Source organism: Camelus ferus, chromosome 12, assembly GCF_009834535.1.
Source record: "Camelus ferus isolate YT-003-E chromosome 12, BCGSAC_Cfer_1.0, whole genome shotgun sequence".
NCBI lineage: Eukaryota > Metazoa > Chordata > Mammalia > Artiodactyla > Camelidae > Camelus > Camelus ferus.
The window spans coordinates 32,218,434-32,238,285 of record NC_045707.1 but is presented as its reverse complement, the minus strand read 5'-3'; the positions used below and the strand labels follow the sequence as shown (position 1 = coordinate 32,238,285).

General features: G+C 34.7%; 1 protein-coding gene across 4 annotated transcripts in view; it reads right to left on the bottom strand.

Annotated features, from left to right (window-relative positions):
- TBK1 (TANK binding kinase 1) overlaps positions 1 to 19,852 on the bottom strand; it is a 40,994-nt gene that overhangs the window by 16,674 nt on the left and 4,468 nt on the right. For 3 of the 4 annotated variants that reach the window (XM_032493327.1, XM_032493328.1, XM_032493329.1), the window contains exons 3-8: positions 17,532 to 17,672; positions 14,624 to 14,753; positions 12,323 to 12,504; positions 7,280 to 7,440; positions 4,536 to 4,646; positions 1,584 to 1,763 (exon numbers count right to left, since the gene is read on the bottom strand). In XM_032493327.1, coding sequence (XP_032349218.1) covers positions 1,584 to 1,763; positions 4,536 to 4,646; positions 7,280 to 7,440; positions 12,323 to 12,504; positions 14,624 to 14,753; positions 17,532 to 17,672 — 905 coding nt within the window. Of the gene's footprint in view, positions 1 to 1,583; positions 1,764 to 4,535; positions 4,647 to 7,279; positions 7,441 to 12,322; positions 12,505 to 13,383; positions 13,498 to 14,623; positions 14,754 to 17,531; positions 17,673 to 19,852 lie in introns of those variants that run through there. The other variant, XM_032493330.1, reaches the window with a different exon arrangement.

Below are 19,852 nucleotides of genomic sequence, written 5' to 3'. Positions count from 1 at the left end.
TTCCAGTTCTTCCACTTACTTGTTGTATTACATTAAGTTACTTAACTCCTCTATGCTGAATTTCCTCATCTCTAAAATGGGAACAACAGTCCCCACCTCACAGAACTGTTGTGAGGATTAAATAACTTAAATATATAAAAAACTGAGAACAATACTTACCATGTGACTATAAAATGTTTGTAAATGAATTAATAAAATCAGGTATTCTCAAAATGACATTTTGAGAAAAAAGGTAGATTCTCCCTAAATAGATCCCATGAAATCAAAGAAATGTTTCAGCAGCAACGTTTGACTTGTCTCTGCCAAAAAGCCTCTGCTGTGATTTCTTGCTCAGCTTGGGTGGCCTTTTTATGTTCAAGTATACTCTTAAAATGAAATAGTGACCCACACCTATGATACGTTATCTATCCAGGCTTTTAAGAACCCAAATCATTTTAACTTAATGTTGTTATAATATTATTTCATTCATTATATTTACACTATATTGAATGCTTATATTGTGTTAGATATAGATATAAGGTAAAAATATCTAAGATGATATTCCATCTAACTGATTTAGTCCTTAATAATCACCAGTGAAAGTCTCTTTTTTAGTTTTATGAGGCACCAAAACTGCTATCTTCTCAAAACAGAAACTAAGGCATATAGAATGGGTGTATTTTTTTTCCCCTTTCATTTTAAAAAATATTTTATTTTGAGAGTATTATAGATTCACATGCAGTTATAATAAATTATACAGAGAGATGCCATATACCGTTTACCCAGTTTCCCCAAATGGTAACATCTTGCTTAAACAGTATACTATTGCAATCAGCATATTGATTCTGATATAGTCCACCTATCTTATTCAGATTTCCCTAGTTTCACATGTAAGGGTGTATTTAGTTATACGTAGTTTTATCACAGAGGTAGATTTTTTTTTATTATTCACATAGGTAGATTTTCTTTCATATGAGTGTAATGTGGATTTTTTTTTTTTTGCTAAAACAAATGATTATTTCCCCAGCAGTCAAAAATGCCACATATGCAAATAATAACACATTAACTATCTATAAGAAGACTCTTGCTTTAACATTTTTTAAGTAGCAGGATAATACTCTTAATAAAACCTGGCCAATTTATTAGTAAATGCTATTTGTGGTTATGTGATCATGTAATTTGAAAGAAGGCACAGAAATGATTGTAGTTTTTAACTTTTTTGGGGGTTGGGGGGTAATTAGGTTTATTTATTTATTTAATGGAGGTACTGAGGATTGAACCCAGGACCTCACGCATGCTAGGCATGCACTCTACCACTGAGCTATACCTTCCCCCAGAAATGAAAACAGTCTTGTAAAACTTGCAGTTTAAGAACAAGCTAATTTATCTGTAAATTTTAGAAAATTAGAGTATTAATCCTTTTACTCCAAAGACAAGTGAAAAGGAATTTACTAAGTATTCAACATAATTTTCTAAGCAGGAAGTGAGGACCTTTGGTGAAGCTGAGGTATCTTTTCTGTATTTCCTCTCCTGATTTATGAAAATATGTAATTATTACATAACACAACATTATAATATAGGAAAAAATATAAAGAAGTACTTACGTATTGTAGCTATGAATATAAATCTTATGAGCTGTCATTTGTTGTAGCGAAAATACATGAATTATCATTCGGTGAAGTATATCACTAGTTTCTGCAAAAAACTGGTCAAAACCCCAACACTTTTCCTGATCTGCCTCAAGGATGTTTGCAAGAACAGGGGTAAGTAGAACTTGAAGGCCCCTAAAATAGTAGTGAAAAAAGTTACTTGAAGAGTGAATATGTTATATTTTACCTTTGTACAAAATTACAATATTTACCAACAAATCAAAGGAACTGCTAATACTATTATCAGAACAGATTAACTGAAAAAAAAAAAGCCTACTTTTCAGAAAGCCAGGTAACCTTAGTTTACTATTACTTGTCAATGAATCAGGAGTTACAGTAATTTTATGTTAGCTTACTGGTTATTTTCTTTGATTCTCTCCTTCCCAAGTTTCCTCACTTTTCCAAACACATTCTAACATTGTTTATAAATGGCTATCCAAGTGAGATCAGTTGATTGGAACTAGGTGGTCATGAGGATAAGATAATGGTTTAATTTCAGGGTCATTAATGTCCTTTTAATATGTTACTTCAACACATAATTTCTTTTGCTGAATTTATGTATCTTTTGTAGAGTACTTCTTTAGGAAGGAAAATTACTATAACCATCCAGCAATCAATTAGTGTCAATTCAACTAGGAAAAAATCTTTGAATAATAAAACTAGACATTGAAAAAAAAAATGGAAGGACGTTTATTCTCTCATCCTTTCACTGAATTTTAAAATATGCTTAAATAGGCTCAATTATGGAATTTCAAGCAGTTTTAAAAATACATTCTTGCCTATATGACAGACACTGGGGTAACTGCTTGTCTTTAACAGTTTTTAGGGTATATAGTAGACATTATAATTTTTGCCTAACAGGATCTCCAGTCTAACTCAACTCCCTGTGCATAGATGGTCACAGCAGCCAGGTTTGTTGATTATGATTGATTAGAAGTGGCCATATGGTAGCATTTAAGTGAGTTAAATAAGAATCAACTCAGAAAACAAGGTCCTACTGTATAGCACAGGGAACTATCCATATTCAGTATCTTGTAATGACTTACAATGAAAAACATGAAAAGAAATAATATTAATACATATATATCTGAGTCACTATGCTGTACACCAGAAATTAACACAACACTGTAAATCAACTATACTTCAATTTAAAAAAAAAAAACATCAACCCAGAAGTCTTTGCTAAAACTATCAGGAAAGAAAGTCTTTCTTTCCACTGAGCTTCCAAAGCTGTGAGTCTAGGAATGCCAGCAGCTATCCTGTGGCTGCCAGGAAGGAGCTTGACTGAAATAAAATAGATCTCAGAGAAAAGCAGGACTGAGCATTATGAAGAGACCAAGTCTTCATGACACAGTCTGATCTTAGGATCTAGCTTGGCTCTGAGTTACACACACATGTGAACTTTTAATTACAAAGACAGTCTATTCCCTTTTTCACTTATATGAGCTGAGATAGGTTTTTCTCACTGGCTATCCAGTCTTGGTTAATTAATACAAATAAGAAAGATGATGGTTATCTTTTTTGGTAGTTGTTACATTTTTGGTAGCTGTTTTCACTGCTGACTTGTAGTACTTAAAGTCCTTACTTTAAAAAAAAATCATATTACATACTTTCTGATACTTAAGCAATTTTTATCAAAGAGTTTATAACTTGGTGTGCTAAAGACTGATTAGATAGATAAGGCCTGTTACCTTCCTGAAATATGCAATCTACAGTTAAGACTGTCAAATTATTGACTCTGAGTTTCAGCAATATAGTTGTTAAAACAGCAAGTGTTCATTTCCAGATCCCTTTAAATTTTATCAGTTTTGCCTGAGATCTCCAAAATGAGTATTTTCTAAAACAAAATTTAACACAGATCACTATTGTAATATTAAACTGCTGCTCTCCAATAAAGTGATTTTCTCTTGGTAATTCTAGCTGCATGATACAATTTTATTTCGGAGACTTTTCTTTAAATAACACACAAAAACGAAACTGTCAGAACAGTGGCTTTCAAAAATGATATTATCATTGGAACTATTGGTTTAATTGAGTTTTCCCAGAAAGTAATATGTAAAATGATTGGAGATATTTTATTAGCTTGTGATACATATACATGGAATTTAAATAAATAATTTTGAATATTGATTTATATGTTGAAAGTCATACAAAAAGCACCTACAGACTATAAAAGGCATTAAGCCAATAAATCACCACCTAGTGTGTGTTCACTCGTGGATTATATAGCTACCACACTCAGGAAAAACAGAAGTTAATTCAGTAATTACAAGTTCTAAATACTGATGAGTGTCTTGGCTTTATTTCCAGAGTAAAATCTAAAATAATTCATTCTCTACTTTTAATTTCTTTTACCTTAATTCTTTCTTTGTGATAACAGGATTCATATATAATTTGAGTTCTAGCTGCTATCTTAAGAAAGAATCACATGAACATTCGAAATGCTTGAAAAGCAGTAGAAAATTGTTATTTCTCACCTTTTGAATAATATTACTTTTTGAAAATGAGGATAAAATTACCTTTTTGAGTGTTTGTTTTTTATAACTCTAGTTATTCCCATCTATACCACTATTTGTGCTCTGTCATTACAAAGGTCACCATAAAAGATACCGAAGTCCTAAGCTGGATCCCCCCTTAGGACACAATTCCAAGACCGTGACTAGCAATCTTAAAAATGTATGTATGGCCTATGTCCTAATATAGATCTGGCAAAATTATTTATATAGATCAGAATCAATCTTTACATTGCCCCAAAGACAAAAATCACCAATCAAGGCATATGCTTTCATAACATCTACAGAAAAATTTAAAACAAAACAAAACTACACTTAAGTATTTGTGACTTTAGTCAACAAAGATTCCTAACACCAAAGTACAAAAGAGGAGAGCTGGGTACACTATACTTACCGAGAAAGACTACAAGAAACAGGCATGTCTCCACTCCAGTCAATTGGTCCATTTTCTGCTTTCTGTACTCCAGATATTGCACCAGAAGGCTTTCCAGTAATTATTTTATACCTTGGGAGGAATAAAAGCAGATTAAAATAAGCAGTTTGTTACTGCATAGCCTATCAAAAGGCTTTGCAAAAAAATATTTCTTCAGGTGCACCTACAATTATCTACTAGATGAAACTTTCTGATTGACGTTCACAGGGTCCATAAAACAACAAAATGCTTTGAATCTGACTGACTGAAGTAGAATAGTGGTTGTACAATTATTTTATATATGCCATAATTAATTTTCATTTGGGCTCTCAGAATGCCATATAACAGCATCTTGATATTCACAACAAAAATATTAATTTTTCCATCTGAAAAAATTAAGCAAACACACAAAAAAGTTATGACACAGAATGTCTGTAGACCGTGAAAAAAGCATCCAATCCCTCTTGCCCATATTATCCAAAAGTACAGTCAACTGGGCCATGAAATTACTACAGATTGAACAAGAGTTTTCTTTAAAAAAAAAAAAAAACTATACATAGAACAGTATCAGAAAGCTTTTTTGCATATTGAAAATATATATACATATATATGAATAGACCTGTACCAAAATTAAAAGCCAAACTTAATCTGCTTCTTGATGAAGGTGATAAAAATAAGGATGAATGAAGAAAGACATGAAAGAGGAGGCAAGGGAATACTGATAATGATGGAGGCAAGGCACTGAAAGCAGCCTTTCAGGTTTCTGCACTTTTCCTAAACAAACTCTGAAAGCAGCAGAGAAGTAAGAGGCTCATGCCTTCAAGAATATTTTTACCCAGATGAAAATGGAAATCACAACACAGCAGAATCTTAAATACATCTATAGGTATTATTTCTGGCATAATTTTTTTGGTTTGCTCAAGGTCTATGTAAATGTGCTCCAATATTCTTGTAGAACAAACCACTACAACAATTTGGACCATTTGGTGCTTCCTCAGCAGAGGCAGCCAGGATTTCTGCCTTAAGAGATTTTTCAGAGAAGAAAATTAATGTGAAAAATAAGCTGCATTCACGTGAGAAGGATCTGACTGTGAAGAAGTAAGTAGAGATGTGAGATGAATGCAAGAAAAAAGAAGTGAATAGAATGAATGGCAGAATTCTTAATAAAGGGAATGCTTACAAATCCTTGAAAAAACTTAACTAATTTTGATAAGATCCATATATAAATACACTCATTAACATGTAAATGAGATGCTGGGGGATCAATACTGCTATAATGTGAGATGAATACGTCCCTCAGTAGTAAAGTAAAATAGTCATTATTACTTCTTCAAGTGCTTCTGAACATTCATTAGCATCAGCGTTCATGAAAAGTGGAGTTTCTGTGCAAATAAATAAAGTCTTCTAATGGTATTATCTGCCCACATGGTAGTCAGATAAAATCACCAGGTTCTTAGGAGTCATATGTTTCCTTCATTAGGGAGTATCACACTCTTATTTAACCTATTTTTAGGGCAGCAAGAAATGCTGACACTGCTTTAAAATACCTATGACAATAAAAGCATAATTAACTGCTGGGCACACTTTATGTTTAATGAGAAAAACACAAACTGACTCTTAGCCTTCACCAATGAAGAGATTTTATAAAAAGGACACTGCTGTAAAGCAATCTCAAGATATGCTACAACACAATCATCAGTACAGTAATGGATGTCTTCTCCCCATGAATATGTATGTCATCCTGGCTGGAAAACATTTAGATACCCAGGTTTCAGCAAAAGTCTCCTTACCAGCTGAACTGGTTTTACTTCCTCACACCAGCAAAAGGAAAAATATGCTTCTCTTAATTTTCTGACATTAGATTAGATAAAAGATTATATTTTTATAGTTGTGATGATTACTTTGTCATGTTTGCTTATAAAAAGCAGGGTCAAATATACAAAGGTCTAAGAGAAATGTTAAGATCTAAAACAACGGTTGAACACATTAGGCTGTCAAGTCAGTTATTTCAGTAAACAACATTCATAACCTCAGAGTTTGAGGCAAAGTCATTCACTAATTTCTTTCAGAACAGAAAGGTGTGTGGCCAACGTATAGATGAATTTTATATTAAATTTCACATCTAAAACTCCATCCCTCTTTTCCCCCAGTATTTGGTTTACAACAGTGGTTTTATACATGGTAATTATCTCCTAATAATTACGGTAGTACATAAGTATATAACATACTAGTAAAATGCATTCAGTCTTTGGACTGAGACTGCAACACTAGGAAAAAAGGTAATATTACATTAAATGTTATTTTTGAAATGGTTAAAGAAATCAGGTTGGTTCAGGGTAAGAACTGTATTTCTTTTTGATCCAGTAATGGTTCTAGCTACTCCACAGACATACTATTTTTTTAGTTATATTGAGGAAAAAGCCTGATAAACACATAAAGAGAACTAAACACACAATATGCTGAAATAAAATCCAGAAAGCAGTATATTTTTAATGATGAACCAAAGACTGGATGGCATTTATACTTTGTGTATAAGACAGTTAAACATGCTATGAAACATTACACCTATACACTTTTATAAGCTGCATTCTTACTGAAAAACCAAATAGCTTAAATATCAGAAATGATGGCTAAATCAATTTTTAGTAGCATATCTGGCTAACATGAAGAAACAAAAACAGACAGAGATACATTTTAAAAGTTATTTAGATGGATAAACCACTTACATCACTTCCTTATTCCTACGTGGCCCTTCAAATGGTCTAAATGGCAGTGATCCAGTCGCTGCATGGTAAAATGTTACCCCAATGCTCCAAAGATCAACTGTTGCTCCATATTTCTTCTGATGATCTTTTCTTAGCACTGCTCTCTCATACATATCAGGATGCTTTAAAAGAAAAAAAAAAAAGAAAAAACCCTACTAATTTGTGTTCTATGGTAATACATTACACAAAAATGGATATTCAATAATGCCTAGAACTTCTATCATACTTTTCTAATAATTTCACTTTCTCAACCTGAAAAAACTATTTCACATCTTTTGCTTTCTTCTCAAAACTCTAACACCACTTTCTTCCACATTCAGTTTTGATCACCTCACTTTATACTTCAACAAGGAAATGGAAGCAATCAGCGATCAACTCTTCCTTATGTCTTTCACCAAATCCCAACCTACCTGAATCAGCGTCTCCTTTCCAGTCACAACGGAACTGCTCCTATCAAAGGCCAATTTTCCCACCTGAGCTGTGGGGCCCATCACATCATCTCCTCAATTTCAGAAACCAGTTCCTACAACTACCCCTTTTATTTTGTGCATCAATTTCTCCCTTTCTATCGGATCATTCCTTTCAGCTTACACACATGCTTTAACATCTCTCACTAAAAAAAAAAACCAACAGCCTAAATTGATCCCACAACCCCTTCTAGCTATCGCCAAATTCTCTGCTTCCCACCAGAGCAAAACTCAAAATAGTTGTCCATACTTACAACTGCCTTTTCCTCATCTTCCATTCAGGCCTATGGCATTAAATGTTACCTATATCCTTTAGCTCCCAAAATTATCTCTTGTCCTGAACTATGGATTCAAGTATCATATTATTTTTTTGAATGTCTAAAAGGTAGCTTAAACTTAACTTATCCAAAATAGATCCTTTCGTCTTCTGACTCAAACCTGTTTCCCTCTAATCTTTATCCTTCAAGTATGATACCATCATCTATCCAGTTTCTCACACCCAAATATATCAAGCAGCCTTGATCCCTTTCCCTTATCCCTCACATGGAATCCATTAGAGCAAGTCATATGGGCTCTGAGATGAAAATTTAATTTTCTAGAATTAATTTGGATTAGCCTGACTGGCTATACTGGGGATACAGCAGCTCAGACAAGTAGCTGGTCTGATGGTAAACACATTTTTTTAAACACAGAAGACACTATAATACAGTTGTGGAGAACAGATGGATCTTATAGGACATGACTTAGGAGCTTACAGATCCAGACAGAGATTCTGATGGGCATTAAGCTCTGCAGAGTACAACCACAGGTCATATATGCTTAGCCTAGTGACATTTGTCTTTATGTATGTTGTCCATTGGAATTTTAAGATTCTTGGAAGATAAAGCTACAAGAGTGTACTCTGGACCAAAGGACAGTCACCTCCCAAATGATCCCAAACCAAAACAATGACTTATGACACTGGGGTATTTGGCAGTGGCCCAAGGGATTGGGAGCCAATGCAGATAACACTGCTGGGAGGGTGTTTCTAAATGATGCAGTTTTTGAATCTGACTTTCAAAAGGTCACAATCCCTTGATTATTATTTTTTGGGGGGTGAGTGAGACTCTTCTGGGAAACACATATTAATGAGAAATCAGAAGAGGTGATAAGCATGAGGGGTTAAAATGAGTGTCCAAACTTATGCCTACCAGATATACGGGGTCTGAGTGGTTTTGCTGGTTCTGTGGTACAGCACATAAAGTAACTATTGTCCAAAGAAGCACTAGCCAGACCTCTGACCTAGCAGCCAGTACTCAGTGTATCAATGGTGCTGTGAAGAGGCCAAAGTACCTAGACATGCCTGACAGCTTCTGGAACATGAGGCTGCCAATCTGGGAAGAGGTGATACAGCAATTCTAAAAGGAGACAAATGGAGGACCTCCTCAAAAGATGCAATAATATACTGTCTAATTGGTACAGCTGGAAGGCCCTCTCTAGGCAGTGACTGACTGATGTATCTGTGCCCACTGGCTCTCTCTCGAATGTGCGACTTGTACGTGTGTGGGGCTTGTATTACTAGGCCTGGGCCTCTGCATCTGGAACAGGAGCATGAGGAGAAAGCTACTGCAAGTTCTCAGGTTATATTATTAACTATCATAATTAAAGAAAATGTGCTACATACACAATGGAGTACTCCTCAGCCACAATAAAGAATGAACTAATACCATTTGCAGAAACATGGATGGACCTAGAGATTATCATACTAAGTGAAGTAAGTCAGAGAGAGAAAGACAAATATCATCTGATATTACTTATATGTGGAATCTAAAATATGATACAAATAAACTTATCTATGAAACAGAAACGCTCACAGACACAGGAAACAAACTTATGGTTACCAAAGGGGAAAGCAAGGTAGGAGAGGGATAAATTAGGAGTCTGGGATTAGCAGATACAAATTACATATAAAATAAACAACAAGGTCCTATTGTATATAGCACAGGGAATTATATTCAATATCCTGTAACAAACCATAATGGAAAAGAATATGAAAGAGAATATATATATATACACATGTATAACTGAATCACTTTGCTGTACACCAGAAACAAACACAACACTGTAAATCAACCATACTCTAAAAAAAAATCATATTAAAAACGGTAGAATTAAAAAATGTTGTTTTCCCTGGTCTGTAACACACAAAAAGGAGATTCAACATCTGGTCTGGGAATTCCAAAATGACAAAAGTTTTCATTTAAATAAAGAAATATTTCTAGATTGCTGAGCTTCAGGCTATTATTCGTCTTTCTTTATAACTGCTGGTGCACTGTATAAGAAAACAGGGCTGGGTATGGTCTGAAATAGGAAATACGTAAGAGTAAAATTTCAGCCAAGAGTAACGGACTTAGAGTTAATTTATTTAATGTTTTGTTCTTTTCATTTAAAACCTCTGTTAGAGGCAAAAGTTAAACTGCGGTCCTAGGAGGATACATGAAAGACTGACAGCTGGTCACAGGGGCTCAGCCTCACGAAGGCCAGGACTGCACTGCTGTTTGTTTCCTCTGGTCATCACAGTAACTGGGAAAGGCAATGGGTATTTAGTTGGCAGAGACCAGAGATGAGAGACATCCTGCTGAATATGGAACAGTTCTGAAAAATAAGCTTCTCACAATCTGCACCACTTTTGAATATCCTGCCAGACATTTGTGCAGGTAAGAAGTCTGTTTATAATGATCTCATTCCATTTAAATTATCAACCATGTACTTTTGTACTTTAAGTTTTTGTCATTACAGGAATGCAGTATTTGTAAATCTACTTTGTTTAGTTAGAAATGTTACCAAGAATTATTCACTGCTTTGAAAAATGATGTCAGTGACAACACTACCACTTGTGATATGTGACTCAACCAATACAACATACAAGTTATCACTGCACATGCACTGGGGGTGGGATTACACATGGGTGCAAGCATCTGATTGATTTGCTAGCGAAGGTGTTCTCAAACTTTTACACATTAAATATCCATGATTTTATTATATTTTCCTTTATATTATTACTAAGATATTATGCCTAAATTAGGTATGCAGGCTGACTATATTACCTAAGATTTTCTTTTCAAGATACTGAAAGGGACATTATAAAACATTTATTATAAAAAGGGGGTGATCATATAGGGTTGAAACCACTAGCCTGTATGATCTGGTTGGCTTCTGCTTACTCCTCCAATTCCACCTCCTATCACCTGCCTTTTCACTTACTAAATTCCAGCCATACTGTCATCCTTTCTGTTTCTCAAACATCAAAGTCATTCTTGTTTCTAAGCCTTTGCAGTTGCTGTTCCTCCTGCTTATAATGCTTTTCCCCCAAATGTTTGCATGGCTTGCTTCTTTTTATCATTTAAGTGTCAGGTCATTTAGGATTGAAAGGAGGCTTTCCCCAGCTATCTTTCTCCTGCTAGTCACTATCTTATTATCTTACTGTCTTTCCAACATTTTAGTTATCTGAATTTATCTTATTGACTTGTCTATTGTGCTCACTAGAATGTGAGTTCCGTAAGAGCAGGAATCATGTACATATGGTTCACCACAGAAGTCCCAGCTCCTAGAACAGTGCCTGGTACATAGTAGGCACTCCATAAATACCTGTTGGATGAATGTAATCCATTTTTAGGAACTTCTATTAAAAGATTATCAAACTATAACTACAGATTACTTTGGGGTTATATATTGATAGTATAATTTTAAGACACCTTAATGCATGACAGACTTAGAAAAATCTGAATAACATTATAGCAGCAGCTAGACTTTACTCTTCATGTTGTAAGATTGCAAAGGCAGAATCCAGTTGGAAAAAAAGTCACAGATTCTAAGACTTTTAAGACAAAACCAAGAGCCGTGAACACTGAGTAACAACTATATATTATAAACTGCCTGATTATATGTTACATGTATTTATTTTTAAGTGTATTTTCTGAAGTGTTTCAAATGTTTACTAACTTCACACACACACCCCTATATAAATTGTTTCAACCACAGAGCTTTCCTAGTTTTCTAGCATTTCAAGTTAGATCTTTTAAAGGCATTTCATTTTGTGTGTGTTTCTAACAATGGCTCTTTTCACCTTTCAATAACCAACCTCCCTGAATAGAATCTTCTCCTTCAGAATTACAATGAAGTTTGCTCTCCAGGGAATAGCACTGTAACATGCTGGTAATGCAGTAACTGCTCTGATCCAAAAAAAGGGAGCTTTTACTACTAGCTAGATGCTTCTGGAGTGTACAGATAGTTCTTTCTTTTTAACATACATCCATAACACTAGTGAAATTTTAGAAATTTAAGAGTATTAAAAACCTTGAAAGCATTTTTTAACAGAAAAATAACACCCTCAGAAACCAGTATCTAATTCCTCGTTACACACCATATTCATTAGAATAGAAATTTTAATTTTTGCCATAAAAACTAAGACATTTTATAGTGAACTGGTTGGCCAATTACTCATATTTACAATATATCCAGCTTCTTTAAATAAAACTATTAGTGACGTATGACTTACCAAATATTCTTCTGTGCCATACAGAGAAACAAACTGCTCATCATCTTCTAATTCTCTAGCTGCACCAAAATCTGTGAGTTTGTATACAGACTGTCCATCTTCCCCTATCACACGCATGATATTTCCTGGCTTGATATCACGGTGGACTATGCCATTTTCTCGGAGATGATTCATTCCACCCACTTTAATAATAAATATAAAAAAAAGGAAATCATAATGTAGGTATCTATGCATATGTGTACGAATCAAATTCATTAATTAAATATTAATTCATTCATAGTCACTCAATATAAGTCTTCAAATAAGCTAATCCAAAGTCACTTTAATCAAAGAAGTAATTGATAATATTTATATTTATATTTCATGTTTGAGTAATGAGGAACTTTAGAATGAGGATCAATGTGGCCTAAGGAAGAGTCCAATCTCTCTTACACACTATCAAGAAAATGGAATACAATGGTCTTAAGCATATTACTTCCTGAATTAGTTTTGGTTATATATCTGTGGGTCATCTGCCTAAACTTAAGAATAAAGATTCGCAAGAAAGATAATCTTCCACAACTTTACATTTTTACCTTGGGGGAAAAAATTCCACAAAAAAGTAAACTGGACTCAATACATAATAATAAAAATGTAACAGAGGCAAAGTGTCAGACTTATTTTGTTTCCATAAATATATATTTCTCACATGCTTAAGGCTATTCTAAAAAGGCCATTTTCCTTCTTTTTTTCCTTTCTTTTTTTAAGGACAAAGGTGACAAAATTGCTGAAATTAAGCTGTCCGGGTTGACTGACACGCAGTGTCACAGATTGACAGTTTTAAACAATTGTTTGACAGCTGACAGATGAATGTCCAAGCATGACATATAAAACTAACTTCAGGGGTGTCAACATTGAATTATGAAAACTCACGGCTACCAGTACACTCAGGAAGGCATCAATTACCTACAACTTCTATTTGATTTAACAGACTGTAGCATATATTCTCTTTCATTTTAGCCTCACCTAAAGTCTCTACTCTGCTTCCAGTGCAAATTCAAGAATTCCCACTAACCTCATACCTTCTTTATCACTGGGCTTTTCCTATTCTTCGAATATTGATTCATTTCTTTCCAAGAAGATATTATTCCCTTTGGTTGCCATATTCTTTTTTTTAAAATAACAGCTTTATTGAGATAAAATTCACATATCATAAAACTCATTTTTTAAAAGTATACAATTCAATAGATTTCAATATAGTCAGAATCACAGAATGTACAACCATCAACACCAATTTCAGAAAATTTCCATTATGCGGAAAAGAAACCCCACACCTATTAGCAGTCACTCCTCGACTCCACCCTCCCCTCAAGCCCTGGACAACCATTAATCTGCTTTCTGTCTCTCTGGATTTGCCTATTCTGGACCTTTCACATAAATGGAATCACACAAATATTGTGGCCTTTTGTGTCTGGCGTCTTTTACTAAGCATAATTTTTCAAGGTGCATCCATGTTACAACACGTATCACTACTTCATCTTGTTACGAACAAATAATAATCCACTCTATAGATATACCACATTTTGTTTATCTATTTATCAGCTGGTAGACATGGGGATGTTTCCATTTCTTTTGCTATTATAAACCCTGGTGTACAAGTTTTTGTGTGGATATGTTTTAAATTCTTTTAGATAAATACCTAGTAATGGAACTGCTAAGTCATACAGTAATTCTGTTTAACTTTTAGAACTGTCAGACTGCGGTCCAAAGTGGCTATACCTTTTTATAATACCACCAACAGTGTATGAGGGTTTCAGTTTCTCTACATCCTTGCCAACACTTGTTTGTTTTGTCTTCTGATTTTAGCCATCCTAGTTAATATGTAGTGGTATCTCTTAGTGGTTTTGATTTACATTTCCCTAATGACTAACAATCTTTTTATATGCTTGTTTGCCATTTGTGTATCTTCTTTGGAGGAATTTCTATCAAATCCTTTGCCAATTTTTAAATTGGGTTGTCTTTTTATTGTTGAGTTGTTGCGATAAAAATTTCTTATCGGACATACAACTTACAAATATTTTCTCTTGGTCTATGGGTTGTCTTTTCACTTGATGTTGTCTTTTGAAATATAAAAGTTTTTAATGTTGATAAAGTCCAATTTATCTGTTTTTTTCCTTTCTGTACTTGCACTTTTGGTATCATATCTAAGAAAGCACACCATAAAGGTCTTTGGCTTTGAATGTAAGAGATTTATTTTAAAGAATTCTTATGTCATTAAATTATACACACACACATATATATCATATAAATTAAGAAACGTACCCACATCTCGCAAAACAATTAAAAATTCAGACTCTGGTAGTCCATAGGCATTAGATGGTTCTTCTAAAACAGTGTATAAACTCCCACACGGACAAAATTCCATAATAAGTACTTTATGTCTTGTTGTTGTCTAAAAAAAAAATCACCAGTTGGGACTCAATATAAAAAAATAAATTTTTATTATATACCAGTACTTACCTAATTTCATTTAAAAGTAGAATTTGTTCCAGTCATGAAGGCACTTTGAACTGCTTTTTCACCTGGGGTTTGTTGACCGTACAAATGAGAGTATCTTCTAAATTCGTATTAAAATTGGATTTGTCTTTGAAGACAAACCACAGTAAAGGCTGTCAATAACTAATTAGAAAATCACTGCCACAATGTTGTAATGGTTCTTTTAAAATTATCTTTAATTTCTAATATAGAATAGTACATTTAGGATATTAGCTCTTCTACCAAACCTTAAAACACATGAAATTCTTCTTGTGACAAACACTTTCACTTTGAGGAATAGAGTTCTAGCCTTGGGAAAAAAAAAAAATAGGTGGCAGAACAGCTGAGTGGTCCTCTTACAGACAGGTTCTAATCTGCCCATTTGAACTTGAGCTGATTTGTTTTAATCTTGATTTTAATGCACCATTGACTATAAGATATATTATCAATCTAATAACAACTTTATAGAGAAAAAGAAGTATTACCAAATTACATACATATGCATTGATTATAAGATACATGCCCATTTCATAAACTGGAAAATGTGAATGAGTCTTAAAATCCAGTATTCATCTCCAACTTTTTATCCTTTCTTCCTTTGATATTTTTTCTACATATCCCCAAAATACATCTATAAAATATTTTAAATTTCTCTACTACTGAGTGGTATAAAGGGAATAATTTCTTTTTTATTGAAGTATAGTTGATTTACTATGTTGTGCCAGTTTCTGGAGTAAAGTATAGTGATTCAGTTATACATGTATATTCTTTTTCATTATAAAGGAAATAATTTTATAAGGAAAAAAAGTATTGTTTTAAAATAATGAAATAATTAAATGCTGATGAATTGAAAATGTGAGAAATACCCATAATTCCATCATCCAGAGATAACTATGTTAATATTTTGGTGTGTTTCCTTTCAGTCTTTTTTCTATGTGTCAAATCTCATTAGAGACACCTAACACTATTTGTATACCATATAATGTATTTACCAAGATCATACTGCATATATATTTGTAATACTGATTTTCTCACAGAATATTACATATAAGCATGCTCCCAGGTGATTGAAATTTTGTTAAATATATCTTTTTATTACTGCTTAACTGCTACATAGTAAAGAATTAATTTTACCCAGAGAGGTTTGGCTGTTGCCCTTGGCTACTGGGAGGTGGGCCTCTGGAATGCCCTGTTTGCTAGAAGTGTCTTTGTCTGGGGTCTTTGGCCACATGGCAGTCTAACAATGACTTATGATGGGGGTTTTAGGCCATGCATATCCATTCTAACTTCCAGAGGAAACAGAGACTAAAGGTATTAGCCAGAACCTCTGAGAAGGGCTGGAGACTAAAGGTCAGCCAAGTGGCAGTATGTGGTCGAGCCCCAATAAGCACTTTGCACACCAAAGGCTCAGGTGGGTGTCCAGGGATGGCAGTACACTGCGTTCTGTCATACGTCAATGCCAGGACAGTAAGGTGTTGCTGAGGACAAGGAAGATTCATGTTTAGAACTCTCCCATATTCTGCACTTATAGATCTCTTCCTTTGGTTAGCTCTAATTTACACCCTTTTGCTATACTAAAATATAAATTACAATGTAATTGTAAGTTGACTTCTGAACAAAGCAGGAGTTAGGGGCACTCACCCTCTGGGCAACTGAAAATTAACGTACAACTTTATAGTCAGCCCTCTGTATCTGTGGTTCGTATCTGCAGATTCAAACCACCTTGGATTGTGCAGTACTGTAGTATGTATTCAGTGGAAAAAAATCCACATTATTTAGGTGGACCTACGCAGTTCAAACCCGTGTTGTCCGAGGGTCAACTGTATAGTGCTTTCCTGAGTTCTGTGAGTCATTCAACATTCTAGCAAATTATCAAATCTGAGGGCAGTCACGGAAGCCCTAAATTTGCAGCTGGCTGATCTGAAGTGAAGGGAGCCCTGGGGACACCTGAACTTGCAGCTCGTGTCTGACTGGGCAGTCTGGTGGGGGCTTTTCTCTCTGACCATGCAGTACGCCAAACGCCTCTGCAGCTCATGTCAGAATTCTTGAACACACTTGGCTGCCTGGAGGGCTAAGCTCTTAACCTTGAGTGTAGGTAACTCTGGGTAACTACTCACCAAACACTCTGACTTAATCATTCTGCATTATAAACAGAGCAGCAATGAACATCTTTGTACATAAAATTACAATTTAATTTCTGATTACTTCCTAGTAAGTATAAATTGTCAAATTATTTTTCAAAAGGTGTGATTTTATTGATTAACCATGTCTAAAGCAATTTCTATTTTCCTAAGATAGTTTTATTTTCACTGTTTCCCCCTAAAATCAATTCTGTCTTTTACACCTGGACTTCATATATAATCCCAGGATTCCAAGGATTTTTCTTCTTTTACAAAGCCTTCTTTGTATTGTTTGACTTTCTCCTTGCTCCTTATATAATTATGCCAATTTAGCTTCACTTAGGTTTTGTATTTAGCAATAATACTGTAATCATATTCTACATTCTTTTATTCTCTATACTACTTTTCTAATTCCATACCTTAATTCCATTGTTTTCTCTATTCAAGAATCTTTGAGAGTAAATATTTGGTTGTATGACCCCTAATTTCCACCATTTAAAAAAACCTGTTTATAAAACAATTTTTATATTAGCTATAATAAACATGACAAGGTTAATTAAAGCTTGACTACTTACCTCTTCTTCAATAGCAAATAACTTGACAATATTTTTGTGATTGAGTTTTTTTAACACTTCAAATTCTCTCATTTGAACATCCACTGGACGAAGGAAGCTTATGTTATTAAATACTTTGATAGCAAATAAGTCACCAGTTTTCTAAGAAAAGGAGAGAAAGGTTTTATGTTTATATTATAACAAAGATAAAAAGGTACTATTAGAACTAGAATAGCAATTTATCTTTTTTATAGAACACCCTGAATATTTTTAAACACAGGTAATTTGTACTAGGACTCCTGACTTATTTTAAAGCTAAGATATATCAATCAGCAACTCAATATTTCTTTCAAATTGTATGCTGTGGAATGTAGAAAGGGCTATTTTCCTTTGTATTATAAAGCTTTCATTATGATACATGTGGCAAAGACAGTCATTCAAGTCTCAGAAGAGCTCAGCGTACCAAATGTGAATGTGTATTCTGAATAAGAAATAGAAAGTGAAACTCACAAGGCTTTCTCCAGGGCCCAATAATTTTAAACTAATCAAAACAGGAAAAGAAAGACTGAAAATTATATTCCACATATGAAATTTTTAGTAAGACTCTCAAATTAATACAATGAACTTCTAAGATTCCCTAACTGGATAATGTGTGTACATGTGCGCGTGGAGGTGAGAGCTGAAGAGAAGGTTGAAGGAGACCACCCTCATGGCACTGCACCACTACTGCCTTGGGTAACTTTCCACAACTTCCCCAAGATGACCAGGGCACACACTGTTGACTTGCAGACCATTTCTAAAGGATCAAAGGCATTTCCTTTTCTCTACCAAAGCACCGGCAGCACCCCAACTCTCGTTCTCTCATGGCATATTGAAGTAGATCAAACACAGAATTACAATGCACAACCGCAGCTGGGGGCAGATCTTAGAGGTACAAAATACATGCCTAATTTCAGGTAAACATTACACTCTCATGTTCTTCATTTAATTAACCTTACATTAAGGCTCTCTTCCAGACCCTCCCACATCCTTCCAATCACTCAGTCCAGAGTCTAAATTTAATCCACTTTTGCCACAATCCAAGGCTGAACTTCCCCAGGGTTAGTGGAAAGATCACTCATTTCCTCTGCCTAAAGATATTTCCTGGCTCGCTGTCAAGCCTGCTGTGCTGTTCCTGCTTTAGGCCCTCTCTACAGCTTTCCACACAGATTCACCACCTACACTTTCCCCTCCCCTCTCTTCAGAAGAGAATTTCATGATCTTCTTAAAACCATTTAACTGCATGACAGTCTCACTCTACAGGATCACTCTTTGGAGACCACCTCTGTGTTGTGATCACTCCTCCCTCTCTTCTCTGCTCCCTCTGCACCAAATACACATATTTTTTTTTCCATAAGAAAAGGCCCACTGACCATTTTCAGACAACATGAAAAGGAACAATTTAACTAGAGTTCAATTACACTTTTTTTTTCCATTTGATCAGTCAGGGTTAGGACACTGCCAAATCTATACCACCCAACAGAGAGATTTTTCTAGAGGACACTTATCTCAAACTTAGTCTACAATCAGGAGGATCCTAACAGAGGAGCAAGCAGGGGAAATAATACAATGTTGCAATGTACCCACTGTGACCAAGGCCAGTATTTTCCAGCCTTCTGCAGTCTACATCATACCTGTGAGGGTGACAGGATATGTGTGAGAACATGCTATTTTCCCTCTATTCAGCTGCACAGTCATCTATCATTCACTGGCCCTAAGTCAAACATTATCACTATTTAGAGATCCACACGCACATATATATACAATGTGCAGATCAACATGTCCTTCCTACAGCTCTCTCCCCTTCAGCTTCACCACGGTTACCACATACACATAAACCGTCTACCCCCATAAGCAGCTAAAAGCAACTTGATGAAGAATAGACAGATAAAGTAGGGACTATTCTTTGAATAACGTACAGTAAATTTAGGGATCTGGTTATTTTAAGCAATAACATAAAGGGGTTTAGCTAATACAATATAAAGACCCTTAAATAAACAGTTATAAGGGCAAGCAGGATTTTTTGGGTACAGCCCTAAACCCTTGATATTGATGTCACTGAGAACAAACATGGTTTCTCAAAACACATCCCAGGGAAGACTGTTAGGGACTGAATACCAAACTGGGTGTTAGCAGTATTTTAAGTCAATTTTTATGCCTCTCAAATCCTTATTTGAGGCTTTCAAACTATGCTGGATAAAGAACATTTTTACTTCCTTTGAAGAACTTCAGGTTGACTTAGGGTAGTCTACTCTATCCTCATTCATTCATTTACTCTTTCAGTCAGCAAGCATTTACAGAGT